The 17,866-nt window shown below is 51.1% G+C and overlaps 1 protein-coding gene across 1 annotated transcript in view; it reads left to right on the top strand.

Annotated features, from left to right (window-relative positions):
* Window positions 1-7,125: 7,125 nt before the first annotated feature.
* PPP2R5B (protein phosphatase 2 regulatory subunit B'beta) overlaps window positions 7,126-17,866 on the top strand; it is a 30,508-nt gene continuing 19,767 nt past the window's right edge. Inside the window, exon 1 of the mRNA XM_084823836.1 lies at window positions 7,126-8,489. Within this exon, the coding sequence (XP_084679962.1) occupies window positions 8,078-8,489 (412 nt within the window). The 5' untranslated portion in view covers window positions 7,126-8,077. The remainder of the gene's footprint in view (window positions 8,490-17,866) is intronic.

Raw genomic sequence — 17,866 nt, 5'->3', positions numbered from 1 at the left:
TTAAGGGCACAATCCTATGCATGTTTAGACGGGGGGGGGGGGGGCGGGGAGTCCTACAACTCCCAGCATTCCTTGGCAGCCATGCTGGCTGGGGAATGTCGGGTGCCGTAGGACTTCTTTCTGTCTAAACATGCATAGAATTTAGCCCTAAAAACACAACCCAAAGGAACAGCTTTCATGCCAAAGACTGTCTTGAATAAAAATGTCTTTGCCTAATGTTTCCTTTGTGTACAGAGCTAAGAAGAAGACAGGGAGTTCCTCCTTTGCACCCCTGTTGACTTCCCCGTTCTTTCTTCCTTCTAACTGGAGCAACCCGATTCCCCGCCATGACCACCACAAAGGCTCCCCTAGTTAATAATCACTTTATAGAAGCAACAAGCTGATGTTGCTCGATTTCCTCCCGCCCCATCAAACACTGGCCTTCTTACGTCTAAGGAAGGAAAAGTACATAAATGGTTACTCATTCTTAATTTGACCACCCATTTCCTGCCAGGCGTGCCCTCTGCCCGTCTCCCCTGTGTCCTTAATTGTGGCCACTGCCTGCATGACTGGAAATTCTTGGAAATTTTCGCTTTCTGTCTCGCACACAAACACAGGCACACCCCTGGCCGACTTCTCCAATTGGGGTTATTTCCTCTAGATCTCTCCCCTGGGCATGTGACACTATACTTGATGGGGTGGGGGGCACATGCTGTTTGAGGAGATCAAACACCCCCCACCACACACACACACCTCGAGTCAGGCTTACAAGGGCTTAACACCAGGGTGTCCACGGGCCGTCCAAGGGCACCAATGCTCCCACAGAGCCCTCTCTTGGCGCCTTTCAGGCTCCTGATTTTTTTTATTGCTTTTAGCTTCTGGGAAATTAGTGTTCTGCCACCACGGTAGCCATTTTATGAATGTACAGCCTTCTGAGACTGCTCTTCCAGGAACGACCAGAGCCACTTGAATACCATTCCTCCCAAGCCCAGCCCAGACAAACTATCCAGAAGGATACCATGGTGGACGCTCTCGAAAGCCGCCGAGATATCCAGAAGAACCAGCAGGGTTGCACTCCCCTCATCCATTGCCCAGGATAAGTCATCCACCAGAGCAAACAAGGCAATTCCCATCCCATATCCAGGACTGAAACCTGATTAGTTATTTAGATCCATTCCACTGTCATCCAACACTGCTTGGAGATGTAAGGCCACCACATGCTCCAGGACCTCGCCCAAGAATGGCGCATTTGACACAAGGCGGTAGTTATTGAAAACGGTAGGATGTAGATTCGGTTTCTCCAACAAGGGTCTCGGGTTCCTTCAAAGCTGCAGGAGCCTCACCATCCCTGAAGGAGGCACGGACTACCTTGGGGGTCCAGGAACCCAGCCCGTCTGGCAGATGTCATGAGCCATGATGAACAAAGATCTAAAGAGCAAGTAGTAGGCCTCAGTCCTCCAAGGAGTTTGTCCACGTCCTCCAGTTGCACAAACCAAAAGATACCCATTACATGACTAGATGGTGCACTAACCCCATCCCTCTCAGACTCCGTCAAAAATGGCATCCAAGTTGGCATGAACACGAGTGACTTTACTTGCAAAACGTCTAGCAAATTGCTCACAACAGGCCTTTGAGGGCACAAATTGTTGTGTTCCAGAGCCTCCCGCCAGGCCCGGCCCAAGATATCTTGCCGCCTCAAGCGAGATGGCTGTCCCGCCTCCCGCCCAGATGTCCAGCTTACCACTGTTCTTGGCAGCAGCTTGGCCGTCCCTGCCCACACCCCTGCACATGTTCCTTCCTCTGGCCTCTCCCTCACTCCTTTGGCCAGCCTGCTCAGCTGGCCCCTTGCTCCCGCTGGTGTGACCGCTGCTCCCGCCTTGTGCACCAACTATTGTGGAAGTCCAGCGAACTCCCGGGAGGAGTTGGCCAGGGCCAGCCGCTCCAGGTAGCTTGTAGGAGCCCCACGAGTGGCTGAGGCACAAGGCAGGAGCGACTGGGCAGGCAGGAGAAAGCAGCCAGCCGGCTGCCTGAGCAAGTGGGGGACCAGCGGACCAAGCAGGTGGACGGGCAGTGATGGCTCCAGCTGCCTGTGGCCACCTGCAACAGAAGGAAGCAGCTAGCCAAGCAGGTGGGAGGGCGGGCAGGGGCGGCTCCAGGCCCGCAATAGAAGCAGCAAGCCCTCCGAGCAGGGGCCAGGTTGAGGAGAGCAGCACAATTCTCCACTTGTTCCTGCTCCATCGCCTGATGTGGGCGCCTGACTCCGTACAATGGTGGGGCCAGCCCTGCCTACACCCACGAGGCCTTTAAGCCGCCGAAAGAGCTCCGCTGGATGAGAGCAGATCAACGAGGGAAGAAAAGGAAGATTTCTTCGCTGCAGGTCACCACCAGAGGATAAGATCGCAAATGGGTTCTCACCTGTGTTCAGATAACAGCCACTGACCCACACATGGCCTCATCTCTCCTCTGTGCAATCCCAACCCAGATTGAAAAAATACGGTGAAGCAGATGCCCTCACAATAGGCCTCCAGCGCAGGGTTCTGATCCTCCATCCCAGGAAGAGGTGGTGCAGAACACAAGCCAGGGTCCAGCAGGTGCTGAATTGCTGAAGTGAGAGGAAGCAGGGCTCAAACCCACTGGAAAATCAGACCCTTCACTTTGGAACCCCTAAATGTGTGGGGAGCTGGTTGTGGCTACTCAGGGTCAGAGGGAAAGCATTACTCCCAATATGCTCCGCTTCACCCTTCCTTTGCTTTAACTGCACTTAGGGTTAAGTTCGGCTATCAACACACACCCATCAACACACACACACACACACTCGCCAGGGTTTAGTCCTGCCTATGCCTGTTGTTTTCTCTCACGCAAGAGGCTCTGATGAATCTGCAAAAGCATATTTACACCATGGAGAGCAGACTCCGGGGTGAGCGAGGCCTTTCTCTTGTCCAGTTGCCAGCAGCGAGCTTCCGTCATCACTGCTCATGGGTCAGCGCTCAGAGAGGATGTGGATCCACCAAGCTCTTCCTTTTCTTGCCTCGAAGGCTCAGTGGGGCATCTCTTCTTTCTGGGAGCCAGCCTAATGAGTTCTGTGAAGGGAGAAGGGTAAAACCACCGGACGGAGGGCCATTCACAAAATGTGTGTGAGAGACAGAGGTATGCATCGCCAACTGTTGAGCTAAGCAGTCCTGGCTCCAGATTTTGTGGGGCTCTTGAGTTAAGATATCCTCAGTGTGTGACCTCCCAGGTGGCCCCACCTTCTTTCTGTCATGGCTGCCATTCACTTCTCTTTCTTGCGGTCCGGTTGCTCAGAGGAGAAGACAAGGTGGGTAGAGGTTGCCTCCTCTCCTCCTCCATGCTCCTGTCACAACTCGCATGATTGGAAATGACAGAACAGGTAGTAAGAGAACATAAGAAGAGTGCTGCTGGATCTGACCAGAGGCCTACCTAGTCCACTGCCGTGGCCAACCAGATGCCTCCAGAAAGTGCACAAGCGGGACATGAGGACAACGGTCCCCTTCCACTATTCCCTAGTGGCGTCATGGCAAATTTGGAACTGCAGGCACTCCTCATGACAGGAGCCCCATAACCATGTCCCCAAAACCATGTCTCCCAGGAGAGTCCAAAAACTCAGGCAGCTGCATTGATCCATATAAACCAAAGTGCAGCCCGTGAGCCCCCCCGCCCCCGGTGCAGCCCCAGCCACCACCACGGCACTGCCAAAATTCATGGCAGCAAAAATAAAGAAAGAGGCGGTTTGCTGCCAAATTTCAGCCGCAAATAGCTACAGAAGGATTCAACGGCCAAATCTAGCTCATTCCCAAGCTGAACTGGGCCATTTTAGCCTTCCGTAGTGCTTTGCTGCCAAAAATCAGCAGCAGATCACCAATGTTTTGTTGCCACCACCGAATCTGATGGCATGGCGGTGGCAGCAGAAATGTGGCTTGCAGGCATGGCCTCCTAGGCTCCCTAAAGTTGCCCACCCCTGATATAAACAAACCAGTTCTAGCAGTTTTCATGTCCACCAGAAGGTCTTTTGTGAAATGCACGTGTGTGAATTGCTCATTCAGGCCTGAGCCACCCGAAAATGCTTTTCATGACAACAGGGAACAATATATTCTTGCAGGGAAAAATAATTTCCTCCCAGCTATGGTGAGGACTGCAGGTAAAGTCAGAGGGAACAGGGAGGTCTGAGGGGGCTGGTAGTAGCAGTGTTGGAGAAATCCACAACGGAATCAAGCGAGTTTGCATTTCTATGAATCCAATCACAGATTCCACAGCAGACCAGCTTTTCCTAAGTCTCACTGATTCCGCAGACTTGTGGACCTTTTTTATTTACTTTCCAGAATTTTACGCAAATTTAGTGGTAGAAAAATATGTAAAATTAAAAAAAAATGCGCATTTCCTCCATAGGCTAAAGCACAAAAATGTGCATTGGGGGGGGGGATTTGCACATTTGAGTGAGGATTTGTACATTTTCAGGGCACATTTGTGCAAATGTGAATTTGTGCACATTTGGGAAACTGGAAAAAATCCGATTCTGCCAATGAGTGGAGGATGGAACGAAATGGACCTGACAATCTGTGAAACGCAGATGGGAAAGATTTTTAAAGATCTGTACATTTCTAGATGACAGATGACATCAGCATCTCTACTGATCTTTATGTACTGGAGCTGCATCACTGTTGTAATGTATGCACCCAGTTAAATATCTAGCATGTGTTCCCTTTAAGAGAAACAGCTGTGATGCAAAAGGGTAGTCCCTTGGAGAGTTGGCTCTTGGGTATGGCTGGCTAGAATATCCAGAATTGTGCAGCAGGGGCTTATTCATGTAAGAAATAAAGTTTGTTTGATTTAACTACCTCAACTGCTGGAAGTCTCTGAACAATACATGGTGTCAGAGTAAGATGAACAACAGCCCTCATTCAGAGCATTAGAAGAAATGCACCACTGATGGATTCTGAAAGGGGAGACACAGCAGAGAACTAGATAAGATGGAAGGAAGGAATGGAACTGGTGTTTACAGGACCAGATGGAGAGAAGCGTTCTACGGTCCCCCCCAAAGCGGCTCAGTTTCTAATATATACCGGGCAAAAAAGCAGGGGTTTCTGCAGAGCAAGGACCTCAACTGGCAAGCTCACAGAAATAGATAAGATCAACCTGCATGCTAAGAAAAAACACCTCCATACACAGGACAGTTTTTATGAGAGAAACCAGAACCCAACAGCAACTACTGATGAATAGGTAACCCAGCTGCAATTAATCCTCAAAGACTGTGCCTTCAGGAATGGGGATGATATGCTAACAGAAACTCACAAGGTAAAACTACTCATAGAAGACAACCAAACACTAGAACAAACCATAAAAATAGTCAGAGCACACAACATATCCAACTCAGGTCCTGGATTTTCTGATTGTTGTTTAAAATTGTTTGGATGTGTGTGTCTGCGTGAGTGTTGTCTGTTCATATGTAAATGGTTTTTTTTTTAAATATGCATAATGTATTTTAATGGTTTTTCATCTTTGTAAACTGCCCAGTTCGGGTATTGAACAGAATAGAAATGGAATGAATGAATGAAATGAACGAATTACATCCCCCCCTCTTTGTCGCCTTTTTTCTAAGCTAAACCATCCAAGATGTGGCAACCTTTCCTCACAGGTTTTGCTCCAGCCCCAATAATTTTGCTTGCCCTATTCTGCACCTTTTCTAGCTCTACAACGTCCTTTTTGAGGTGTAGTGTCCAGAACTGTGCGCACATTATTCCAACTGTGGTTGCACCAATATTTGTATACAGGGAGTACAATTTTAGAAGTTTCATTTATTTTTTATACCTTTCCTCCTGATCCCCAAAATGAAAAGGGCAGCCCTCCAGAAACGGCCCTGCACCTCACCTCTACCAGTTAGTATTTATTTATTTATTTCATTTTTATATTGCCCGATAGCCGAAGCTCGCTGGGCAGTTCACAAAAACACAACAGAAAATACAATATAAGAGATTACAACCACGGAATAAAAATACAACCAGAGTAAAACTAGCAGCAGTGCCGATACTTAAAACACAATAGCAGATTTGAGACAGCAGAGCTAAAAACATGTTAAAATGCTAGCGGAGCAGCTTTGGACAAAGTCACCCTCATGCCGCAATCCTAGCCATGCTTAGTTGGCAGTAAGTCGCCTTGAACATGTGCAGGATCAGGGCGCACACCTCAGCTCTTCATCTACGAAATGGGAATAGCGGCCTCTCTCGCTAAGAGGGGGTGATGCGATCAATGCGCTACTGTGCTTCCTTCTGGCCTCCCTTCCAGAGCCTCTTGCGGCGGAAGATGGATCGCTGGGGCATAAACGGATTAGCGGCGGCCTGCTCCTCCCGCTGACCCCCCCGCCCCAGCTTTGCCTGGGACAGCCTCAGCCCCGCCGCCGCGGCCCAAAAAGCCTGCCCGCGCGCGCTCCGGCTCGTTCATCCTCGCTCTGCCCGCAGCGCACGATGCGCGCGCGCGGCACCAACCCCTGTGCGCAAGAAGCGCCGCGGGCCCGCTTTACACCCCCGCCACCCACCCGGATTCTCCCCTTCAAGCCTGCTGCAACGTCAGCGAACGGCGCCGGGGCGAAACGCGCCCATGCCTTGCACAGGTGCGCGGAGCGCCCCGGGCTGCCGCTGGGTCTCTCCCCCCAACAGGGAAAAAGCAACGCCGGCTCGAGGCGGGGGGGCGGTACGCGGGGGGACGGTGCGGGGGGGCGCTGGTCTGCTGGCACAACCAGGAGCCGAGCGCATCTGGGCAGGGCGAGGGAAGCGCCGCAGCGCCCCGTGCGCAACGCCGGGCGAGCGCGGCGGCCGGGAAGCCGGAGCGCTGCGCGCAACGCGGGCAACGCGCCCGCTGGCAGAGGCAGAGGCGCGAGGGCCGCCATCCGGGCCGGCCCGACGGGGCCCTCCGCGGCTCGCCCGCCGCCGCCGGGCCGGCGGCACCGAGCCGCCGCATCCTCCGCGCCCTGCCCTCTCCGCGCGGATGGGGATGACATCACCCCGGCAGGGAATGACGCAGGTTCTATTTTTAAGGGGCCAATGGGAGGCCCCCAGCCCGGGTCACGTGGGCCTGGCGGGGTCCGGGAGAAGGGGGCGGGGGCGGGGGCGCGCGCGGGGCGGGGCGCGGGGCGGGGAGAGCGGCGCGCGCCGGCGCCGCTGCTGCGGGTGCTGCTGGTGCTGCGCGGGCAGGGCGCCGTGTCGGCTCGCCCGCCCTCCTCCTCCTCTGGCCTGGCCTGGCCTTGCCCGGGCTGCACTGGGAGCGACGGATGCCGCAGTAGCAGCCGAGGTTGGAGGAGGAGGAGAGGCGGAGGAAGGCGCCTCCCTGGGCGGCCGCAGCCGCTGGCGGTGGCGGTGACGGCGACGGCGCGCTCGCCCCGGCGCCGGGCAATGCACCTGCCCGCACCTGCCGCCGGGTGAAGCCAGCAGGGACCGGCTGGGCCGCCTCTCCCCGCCCGCGAAGAAGGCGCTGCCCGAGCCCGCCGCTCGCTGCCCGGCGCCCCATGGGAAGGGCCGGGCGGGAGGCGCTCCCCGGCCCCGCCTGCGTCCTGGCCCGCGGCATGGCTCCCGCGCCCTGCGCCGGCCCGGCCTGAGCTAGAAGCGGGGCCTGCCCTGCCCTGCCCTGCCCTGGACGCGTCGGGGCTGAGCCGCGCCTGAACCCGCCGCCCCGGGCTGCCGGGGCCCGTCGCTCCGCAGACGAGCTTTGCCTGCGGAGCCCGCAGGAGCGCAGGGGCCCAGCCCTGCCCTTCAAAACCTGTTGCAAGGGGACTTGCTGGGCGGCCGTCTGCTGCCCTCGGGCTGCCCCCGAAAGGGCCTGTGGATTTTCTGTGGAGTCGCCCAAGGAGGGTGCTGCCGGACACCCCCGGCCCCCCCTCAGCGGGGGCGAGAGGGGGACGTTGGACAGCCGGCTGGGACGTGCCCTCTGAGCCCCCGGGGCGGCCTGCGGGAGCCGGGGTGTCTTCCATGCTCGTCTTCCCTGCCAGGCCTTCCTCGGAGGAATTCCCGGGCACCAGCAACTCTTCCCGGCCTGCGCCCGCCCCGACGGGGGGCCCACACCTGGAAGCCAAGTAGGCCAGGAGCCGCCCTGGATGCGAGCCACTCGGGCTGCGGAGCGTCAAGTGCCGGTGCCACCCGTGAGGCTGAGCCAAGAGGAGTCGGCAGGTGGACTGCGCATAGAGGCCTCGGCCGTGGCATGGGGTGGCTGCTGCAGCCCAAAGGATCACCAGGCGCTGCCCAGGAATACTAGGGGGGGCAGACTCTTCTTCCCAGCGCCCTCCTGGGTCAGGCAGCCTGCCGCCGACATGGAGACCAAGATCCCTCCTGCCGTGACCCCCACCAGCCCCTCGTCCCCGGGGCTCTCCCCGGTGCCGCCGCCAGATAAAGTGGATGGCTTCTCCCGCCGCTCCCTGCGCCGCTCCCGCCAGAGGCGGTCCCACAGTTCCTCCCAGTTCCGGTACCAGAGCAACCAGCAGGAGCTCACGCCGCTTCCTCTCCTCAAAGGTAAGGTCGTGATCTGCAGCTGGGTTGTCTCTCTTCCTCCCCAGCAGGTTGAACGTCAGCGCAGGAGAGGTGTGAGTTTCTTTGAGGCCCTGGAAGAAGTTCAGGCTCTCTCGATCTCTGGTTTGGGGCCATTGCCCCATGGGGGACCTGTTGGGAGTGGCCCCACCGAATAACAGCATCTGGAATTTTTTGGTTCACCAAGGGTGGCCGAGCATCTGCTCTGTCTTGACTTGCAGAAGAATATCCATCGTTTCCTGCTGCAGCAAAAAGGGCTGACCAGTGACTCCTTAATGAGGGCTAGTGTGGTGAAACGACTTGGGTGTTGGGCTTGGCTCTGGCAAAACCTATGCTAGAATCTGAGCTATGAAGCTTGGTTGTGGTGCCCTTTGTTTCATCACACACACACACACACACACACACACTTTCGCTCTCTTACAAGTAACCCTTTCTTACTCAGACGGCTGCTTTGAGCAAGAGACAGATGCAATGAAGTGTAATTTTGGCTACTTGTGGATGGAGTTCTGGAGCCAGACAGCTTGCTTCCTTGCGATGCTCCTTATCTTCCTTAGGCATTGCTTTGAGTCAGGGTAGTCATTGCAGGTTGGCATTGCCATTGCCCCTACAGCTCTGGCACTGTTTCACTCATGGGCCAGCCAGGTGGGTAGATTGTACACCCCTTTGCAGGTCCGAAACTTCAGTTCCCGGCAGGTCTACTTTGAGAAAGGGTAGCATAGCAGGGGATGGAGGAGAGCGTTCTCTGCCTGGAGAACCCTGGAGAAATGCTGCCAGGCAGTGTTGGCAATACTGGCTTAGACGGACAAATAGGCTGACTCCGTATAAGGCAGCATCCTGCGTTCCAGGGGAAGGACCATAGCCCAGTAGCCGTAGTCCAAGGTTCATTTCCCTGCATCTCCCATTAAGATGTAGCGGAAGATGAGGAGAGACCTTTTCCTGCCAGAGACCTTGAAGAACTGCTACCAGTTAAGTGTGAGCAACACTAATCTAAATGGAAAAATTGTCTGGCCTGGTGATAAGGCTGATCCTATATTCCTACCTTTGGGTGCTCTGTGAAGTGGAAGAATAGTGGTTGAAGATAATTGCCCTATCAGAGGCCTATCTTTGGGCCTGCAGCAGCTTGAGAATGGCAATGGAGCACTGTTCCTGGGAGTGCTCAAATGACAGGTGTGTTTGTATGTCAGAGGGGGCTGGAAGGCGTCCTCTTCAAGCTACTCTTTTTAGAAGGCAACTGAGGGAGAGGGGGCATGATTAGACCAAAATCGGCAAGAGTCCGTGGGCGGGGCTTGGATATTATTAATAAAAATGATTTTAAAAGAATGCAGATAATTTCTGCTGATGTACTTAGAGTGGCTAACAGCACAGATTTTAAAAACGGTCATCGCAAAATACATTACAAATGAGCAATTAAGAAAACAGTGTTTATTTACTACAATTTATATTGTAGTAAATAAACAGATGTTAGCATGAACAGATGCTTATGTTAAAACAAGGGATACACTGAGACAGTAAGAACTGCAATAAAATCAGTCGGGATTTCATTAAGCACCCACCCCCACCCCATGCACACATCTCTTCCTCTGTAATTTGAGCACCAACTCAGGTCTTCTGAGAACCTACTGAGATGCAACTGAAACACCCTGAGGGCAGTTTTCTGCACTCCAGAGTGGAACATCCTGCGGGTGTCTCTCTTAAAAGTGTGGTGAGCGGGGAGACCTCAATTGACAGCTATCCCTCTCCCCAGTTTGAAGGGCAGTTGTCAGCGCCCTGTGACTGAGTGTGACAGAAGCCATTTAAACTCCAGAGGTTTAATGGTAGGTGGAGGCAGGGACCTAAAAGATTTGGGGCTCAGGCCCATAGGACACAAGATTTGGGGCCGAGGCCCGTAGGACACAAATCCACATAAAACTGGCATATGTTACTTTATATCCATACATGCAAATATAGACATATTTACTAGGATGTATTTAAATTTTACAGTAGGCAAAATGAGCAAATTAACCTCTCATCCAAATACTCACAAATGAATCAATACTTCAGTCAATTTTCACCCTGCCCCTAGTCATCTCAAATCAATTGAAAAAGTTTTTTTCTAAGCTTAATTGCCACGCAGAGAGAGAGAGAGGTTCCCACCCATCCTGGCTGGGGAATGCTGGGAGTTGTAGGACTTTTTCTGTCTAGACATCCATAGGATTGCTCCTTAAGCAAAGTAAAAAAACAACCCAAACCTTCCTTTGGCACGAACGGACACCCAGGGCTCTGGGGAATAGAACTTGGGGCCCTAGGAAATAGATTCAGGGCTGTAGCCCCATAGACTCAGGCCTAGTGATGCTCCTGGGAGGAGATAGTGTCTGGCCCATTATCAGGATGGGGAAGTGGCTCTCCTTGGCTCTTCTGAGTGTTCCTGGCTGTGGTTGTTGCTCTCCTTGGAAAGGTGCTTCACGCTTCCTGGTCTGGCCCCCAGGAGTGCTCTTGTGTGCTCTTGCCTCCATGCTAGGCCGCAGGCTCTGAGCTGTACATCCCTGCCTTGAGATGTGGCTGATCAGCTTACAGCTGCCATGGTTACGGATCCTGGGGGGATCCCCCGTGCTGCTTCCTATCCCAGGAGGCATGGGGGGAGGAGGAAGAGGTGGCGGCAACATGGCTGATGTGCTTGTATCACTGATATGATCGAGTCTTGATGCTCGGCTCTTCTGCGGCTCGAGCAGCCAGCTCCTCAGGTTGCAATGCCTGTTGTCAGTCCACCAAGGGTGCCAGGGACGAATTGCCATAGTCGGGCACCATGGTCCTTGCCTTCTCCAGGTCAGCGATGGGCAGAAGATAGGGGAAGGGGCCATAGCTCAGCGTTAGAGCTCCAGCTTTGCATGTAGAAGGTCCCAGGTTTGATCCCTGGAATCTCCAGGTAGGGCAGGGAAAGCCCCTGCCTGAAATCCTGGACAGCTATTGCTGCCAGTCAGTGTTGACAATACTGGGCTAGATGGACCCATGGTCTAACTCGGTATAAGGCAGCTTCTGATGTTCTTATGTAGCCCAGTGGTAAAGCCCCTGCTTTGCATGCAGTTCCCAGGTTCGATCCCCGGAATCTCCAGGTAGGGCAGGGAAAGCCCCTGCCTGAAATCCTGGACAGCTATTGCTGCCAGTCAGTGTTGACAATACTGGGCTAGATGGACCCATGGTCTAACTCGGTATAAGGCAGCTTCTGATGTTCTTATGTAGCCCAGTGGTAAAGCCCCTGCTTTGCATGCAGTTCCCAGGTTCGATCCCCGGAATCTCCAGGTAGGGCAGGGAAAGCCCCTGCCTGAAATCCTGGACAGCTATTGCTGCCAGTCAGTGTTGACAATACTGGGCTAGATGGACCCATGGTCTAACTCGGTATAAGGCAGCTTCTGATGTTCTTATGTAGCCCAGTGGTAAAGCCCCTGCTTTGCATGCAGAAGTTCCCAGGTTCGATCCCCGATGTCTCCAGCTAGGGTTGGAAAACATCCTGCCTGAAACCCTGGAGAGCCGCTGCTGCCAGTCAGTGTTGACAATACTGGGCTAGATGGACCCAGGGTCTGACTCTGTATCAGGCAGCTTCCGGTGTTCCCTATCTACTAGTAGATTCCTGGGTGACTTGCTATAGAGCAGCGAGGGTTTCTGACTTCCAGTTGTTTAACAAGGTCAGAAACAACCCTTAATTGCAGCCAAGAAATAATTTTTAATAAATAAAAATAAATATAATTACTTCCCCCCCACCCAATGCTAAATGATACTGCTGAAATGAAGAAAGCTTGGGGTAAAGAGAAGGATTGTAAGCTCCATTCAGTTGGGATGGTACCCAGGACAAATTCCTGGGCTCAGAATCTTGTAATTCTAAGTGTATGTCTTTTCCACCAGGGTCGTGGATAATGAGGTTCTAGTAAAAAAATAAAAATAAAGTAGACTCTGCAAGCCTGAAGCCTCCCCATCCTTGCTGTAGCTTTTATGCACCAGGAGGAGGTCCCTGTTAGCTGGGCTGGCCCAAGATACTTTGGTCCCTGAGGAAGAGCAGCAGATCTTCCTCCCACCAAGTCAAGTGCATAGTACCCAAGGCTGCTCACCTTATTTTGACTCCTGAGGCAGAAAATCCCACAAGTACCTCTTTCCCCCACCCCCAACAACAGAAATACAACAATAATAAATAACAATTTGCTGCCCTTTCATGGCACTGAAAATCAGCTGTCTGAGGCACCCACCTCACTCTACCTCATGTAAGGGCCAGCCTTGCCTGTCAGGGGACACGGCCGGCCTTGCCGGAGGGGCCCAGCGCCCTGTCAGGAAAAGGCTGTGGATGAGGGGTGCCTTCTAGGATGTTGGAGCCACCTCGGTGAGGCCTCTTTAATGATGGCATCTTGAGAAATTCACAAGTGCCTTGAATTGGGGAAAAAAGCTTATTTTTATTTATTTATTTTACAGTATTTACATACACTTCTCTTTCTAAGCAACCCTGAAGCAGCTTACAGCAAATTATAAGACAATACATCACTATAAAAGCACAACAACATTTAGGCCTGGTTCACACATAACGACAATCTAGAGTATGAGTTGTCATTGAATCATGGGTTGTCTTTGCATGCGAACCTTGAACTATGGTTTAACTGAGTTGTTAATCATGAACAACCCAGACAGCGAACCAGTGGTTTGTTATTATGTTGTGAATTCTGGGTGGTTAACCATGGGTTAACAGCCCATGGTTGAACCATACTTCAGAGTTTGCCCATAACAACAACCCGTGACTCAACAACAGCCCATACTCAAATTGTACTCTGGGTTGTCATTACATGCGACCCAGGCCTTAGACAAGCTAATGGTTGGGAAGAGTCAGGGTAAGTGTGTACATTTTAAATAATCAATAACCAAGCACATGATCATCTGTGCCTGACATATCACACAGAAGAGAGCATTCTAGGTGGTGAGGGCCACCACAGAGAACTCCTCCCATCTTAGTGGCCTAATGGTCTATATAGGAGGAGATGATATTTCAGGTAATCTATTGCTGCTGCAGCCAAGGAGGAAGATGAAGTGATGCCCAGATATCCCAATCCATTAATGGATGCAAGCACAGGGCAATTCTGAGCTGTCAGGATGCTATATTCCTAGCAGTGTTTTGTGTTTTTTTTATGTTTATTTAAAGTATTTTTAGGCTGCTTTTAAGGGTCAACCCCTCTCAGGATGACGTACAGGATTAAAAAAAGACACCATCTGGAAAATTTTGAATCAGAAAATGTTCCACTGCCCTAAATTGATGGAATAGCACTTTTGACTTGTATTTTGTAAACAGACCTTTTTTTAAAAAAAGTATGCAATGTTGATTTTGCATTCTGTTTAAATTTCTCGAAAGTTTTTTCCCCCCCAGTAACCAAAGTATTTGAACTGAAATATTTAATTGGGCAGAGGGGAGGATCAATAAAGCACACTTAATGTGGTTTAAATATTACATTGAACCGAATGTGAAACTTCACTTGGAAATTATTTTTACTGGAATACTTGTAAATATTTTAAGGTGTGTCAGCTCAATAGCATGCACTTCCCTTACACTATTTAGATGTTAAGAAATAAACAAAGACACTGAAAATAATTAACCTAATTGCAGCTTGCCTGAAGTTGATGATCAGCTTCTATGATTCTAAGAGCCGTGTGCATAAATGTTTAATTAGTGAGAAACCCCTGAAAAAAGTGAATGACAGCTTTGATTTTAGATTTGGCTAGTATTAGTCTAAATCGGGGGGGGGGGGGGAGTTGTGGCCCACCAGATACTTTGACCATCAGCCCTAGCCAATATAGGCAATGGGGGGAATGCAGTCATGGGAATTGAAGGCCAAATCATCTGGAGCGGCACTTGTCCACCCCTGCTCTAAACCATTCCTGAAAAGGAGCGCTATTCAAATTCCAAAATCTTTCCACCATTAAAAAGACTCGATGGTCTTATAGGCCCCTTCCAACCCTACGATTCTATGATGGTTATCTTTTTGGTGCCAGGTTAAGACCTTCCTCTTATCTCAGGCATTTGGCAGCATATGATGAGGTTTTAATCAAGTCCTGGATTTTTCTTATTCTTGGTTGCTTAAAATTATTTTAGATATGTGTGTGTCTGTGTGTGTGCTGTCTGTTTATATGTTTTTATGTAAATTATTATAATTATTAATTTCATTTCTATACCACTGTCCAGACAGTTTACAAGTGGTTTTTATACTTCATATTATGTATTTTAATGGTTTTAATCTTTGTAAACCACCTAGTGGGCGGTATAGAAATGTAATAAATGAAATCAAAGGGGAAAAGGAAAGAGGTGGAACCAAGGTAGGGAAAGACATAAGGAAGCCTTGCTCAACCTCCAGATGTTTTGGACTACAACTCCCAGCATTCCTGGCCATTGGCCATGCTGGTTACAGCTGATGGGAGCTGAAGTCACTAGGTTAGGGAAAGCTGGGATTAGGACCGGAAGCAACTTTGGATAGGCACGGCGTAGATGGACAAGTAAAAGCAAGATCATTGGAGGCTGGGATTGAAAGCAAATGAATTGTACTGTAAATCATTTGGAAGCATAATATCCCTACTATGTATATGAAGGTAATATCCTACTATTACCAGTGTACACAAAGCCAATTATCTTTTATAAGCTGCCAGGGGAGGTCTTAACCCCAAAAGGTGGCACATAACTACTTTAATTTAATGGTATTAAATTATTGTATCCACTCTAGTTGCCCTGCATTGTACTCATTCGTTATGCTCCTAATTAATGTTATGAAACAATGCATTTCTAAAAATGGATGAAGGGCTTGGATGAAGCCAGTCTAGCCAGAGCCACTTTGCTAATCACAGGAAGGCATGTGTAAACCCCATGTTAAGGAGGCCCCCAGAAGACAGTGACCCACATCATGGGCAATTCCTGCTTCTGTCCGCTCGCCACTTCCACTTTTCAATGAAGAAGCCAGGAATGCCCCATTCCTGGGTTGTTTCATGACGTATGAACCTGGAAAGTGTGGGCTGTTTAGAGCTTAAACAATCCAGAGTTAACCCAACAACAAACCATGGGTTAAGTCTGGGGTTAAACAACCCACACTTTCCAGGTTTGCATGTCACAAAACAACCCAGGAATTGGGTGTTTCTGGGTTGTTAATTGAACGCAGGAGCAAGCAAGTGGGCAAGAACCAGCCCACTCACTAGCTCCGGCATGCTCACAGACAACCCATGGTTAACAAACCATGGGTGATTTGATCGTATGAATCGGGTCACTGACAGGAATGAGCATCCAAGGAGGGTGTGTCCCCACCAGGGGTCATTGATATGGGGTACAAAACCTTCCCACTGTGGCATTTTTCCATGGAATATTTTCCATTCCATATTACTGATCCTTGGGGCAGCCACCACCCTTCTGCCCATTCTGCCCTCCCCTTGCAACCCCCCCAACCGAACACCTCTCAGGCGCTGTTAACACACATCCCTGTAACTAAATCTAAACACGTTCAAAGTGAAACTACTGCACACTGCTTACCTGTCTACCAGCACCGTCTTAATTTTTCTGCATTTCATCTGTTCCCCGTGTCAAATTTTAGACTATATGCTCCTTGATGCGGGGGGTGGGGGGGCGGGCGGTGTCCTATTAATGCTTTGTCAAGTGCCATGCAGCACAGATGGTATGATATAGATCAAATACAGAAGTCCTGCAACCACCTCTTTGCTCGGTTGTCTCTCAGTTCCTTATAAATTAAATTCCAGAGCAGTGGTGTGCAGAGGTATGACCTGCCTTCTTTCTTTCTTTATTGTGCTTATTTGTTACGTTTCTATTGCGCCTTTTCCTCCAAGGAGCCCAAGGAGGCATACATGATCCTCCTCTCTGTTTTATCTTCATAACAACCCTATGAGGTAGGTGAGGCGGAGAGTCAGTGACCGGCCCAAAGTCACCCAGTGAGCTTCATGGCTGAGCGGGGACTGGAACCCAGATCTTCCCAGTCCAGTACTGTAACCACTACACCGCACAGGCTCTCACTTGGCCCCGTTTGAGGCTGCTGGAGCCTTTTGTCAGGGAACCTGTCCTTCCACACCTGTGCACACATGCACACACAGGATTTGTGTAATTCAACTTGGGGTCTCTGCAGATTCAGGCGGGTCCTTCAGTCTGGGCGTCTCCCTACCCACTTTGCATTGGCAAAGATTTTTCCACAGGCAGGGAGGGCTGGAATTGAGTTCCGAGGTTGGGAGCAGACAGTTTGCCATGGTCTCTTGTTCTTGAGCATCTTTTAAGGCTCAGTGGAGGCTGGAGGCTCCGATGTCAGTGGGCAGCGAATCTGCTCCGGGTTTCAGTCAGAACTCTAAGGGAGCTCTCTAAGGCCCGTTGCACCTTGGAGAGCTCCTTCAGAGTTCTGACTGAAACCCAGAGCGGATCCACCCCCCCTCTGACATCAGAGCCCCCAGCCTCCGGGGCTAAGGCTTGCACCTCCCTCGCAGAATGTGGGCACTCCAGGGCTGGCATTTTGCCATGATTGGGTTTATTTTGAAGTAAGGCTTGCTCGGATTTGACCCTGGGATTTGCTTTTAAACAGCAGGGCTCAGGAGTGGAACGTATGAAGTAACAGTATGAAGTAGGGAGCTGCTCTACTTCATTCATAACGTATGAAGTAGGGAGCTGCCTTGTACGGCTCGTGAGACCATCAAGCTCAGTATTACCTGCTTTACACTCATTGGTAGCAGCTCTCTGGGGTCTCCGATGGGGCTCTTTCCCAGCCCTACCTGGAGATGCTGCTGGGGATCCAACCTGGGACCGTCTTCATGAAAGGCCGGTGCTCTGCCGCTGAACGACTGTCTTTCCCCTAAAGCGGAGGAACCGGTGGCCATTCAGACGGTGTTGGACTACAACTCCCATCAGCTCCAGCCAGCATGGCCAGTAGTCAGGAGTGATGGGAGTTGTAATCCAGGGTCATCTGAAGGCCGCTGCCCCACCTTGCCCTAACTGTAATAAAATAGAGCAAAAACACAGTGGTCTTCCCCAACTTGGTGACCTCCAAATTTGTTGGACTACAACTCCCACCATCCTGGCTAAGCTGGCTGGGGATAATGGAAGTTGTAATGTTTTATTATTCATTTCTCTGCTGTCCAATAGCTGAAGCTCTCTGGGTGGTTCACAAAAATTAAAACCGCAAAGTTCAGCATAAAACGATATAAAATAGGAAAGCTTAAAAGCACAACAGTAGGCCAACACTTCTGGAGGGGGAACCAGGTTGGGGTAAGGATGACAAAGAGTTTGCTTTTGCCCCACTGCTGAGCAACCACAGCCTCCACAGCTGGATTACAGATTCATTTCATTTATTACATTTCTATACCAGCCAATAGCCAAAGTTCTCTGG

The sequence above is a fragment of the Heloderma suspectum genome, chromosome 17 (genome assembly GCF_057233095.1).
Source record: "Heloderma suspectum isolate Gila_16-S chromosome 17, 16-S_ref, whole genome shotgun sequence".
Taxonomy (NCBI): domain Eukaryota; kingdom Metazoa; phylum Chordata; class Lepidosauria; order Squamata; family Helodermatidae; genus Heloderma; species Heloderma suspectum.
The sequence above is the reverse complement of the archived record's forward strand: the minus strand, read 5'-3'. Positions and strand labels throughout refer to the sequence as shown.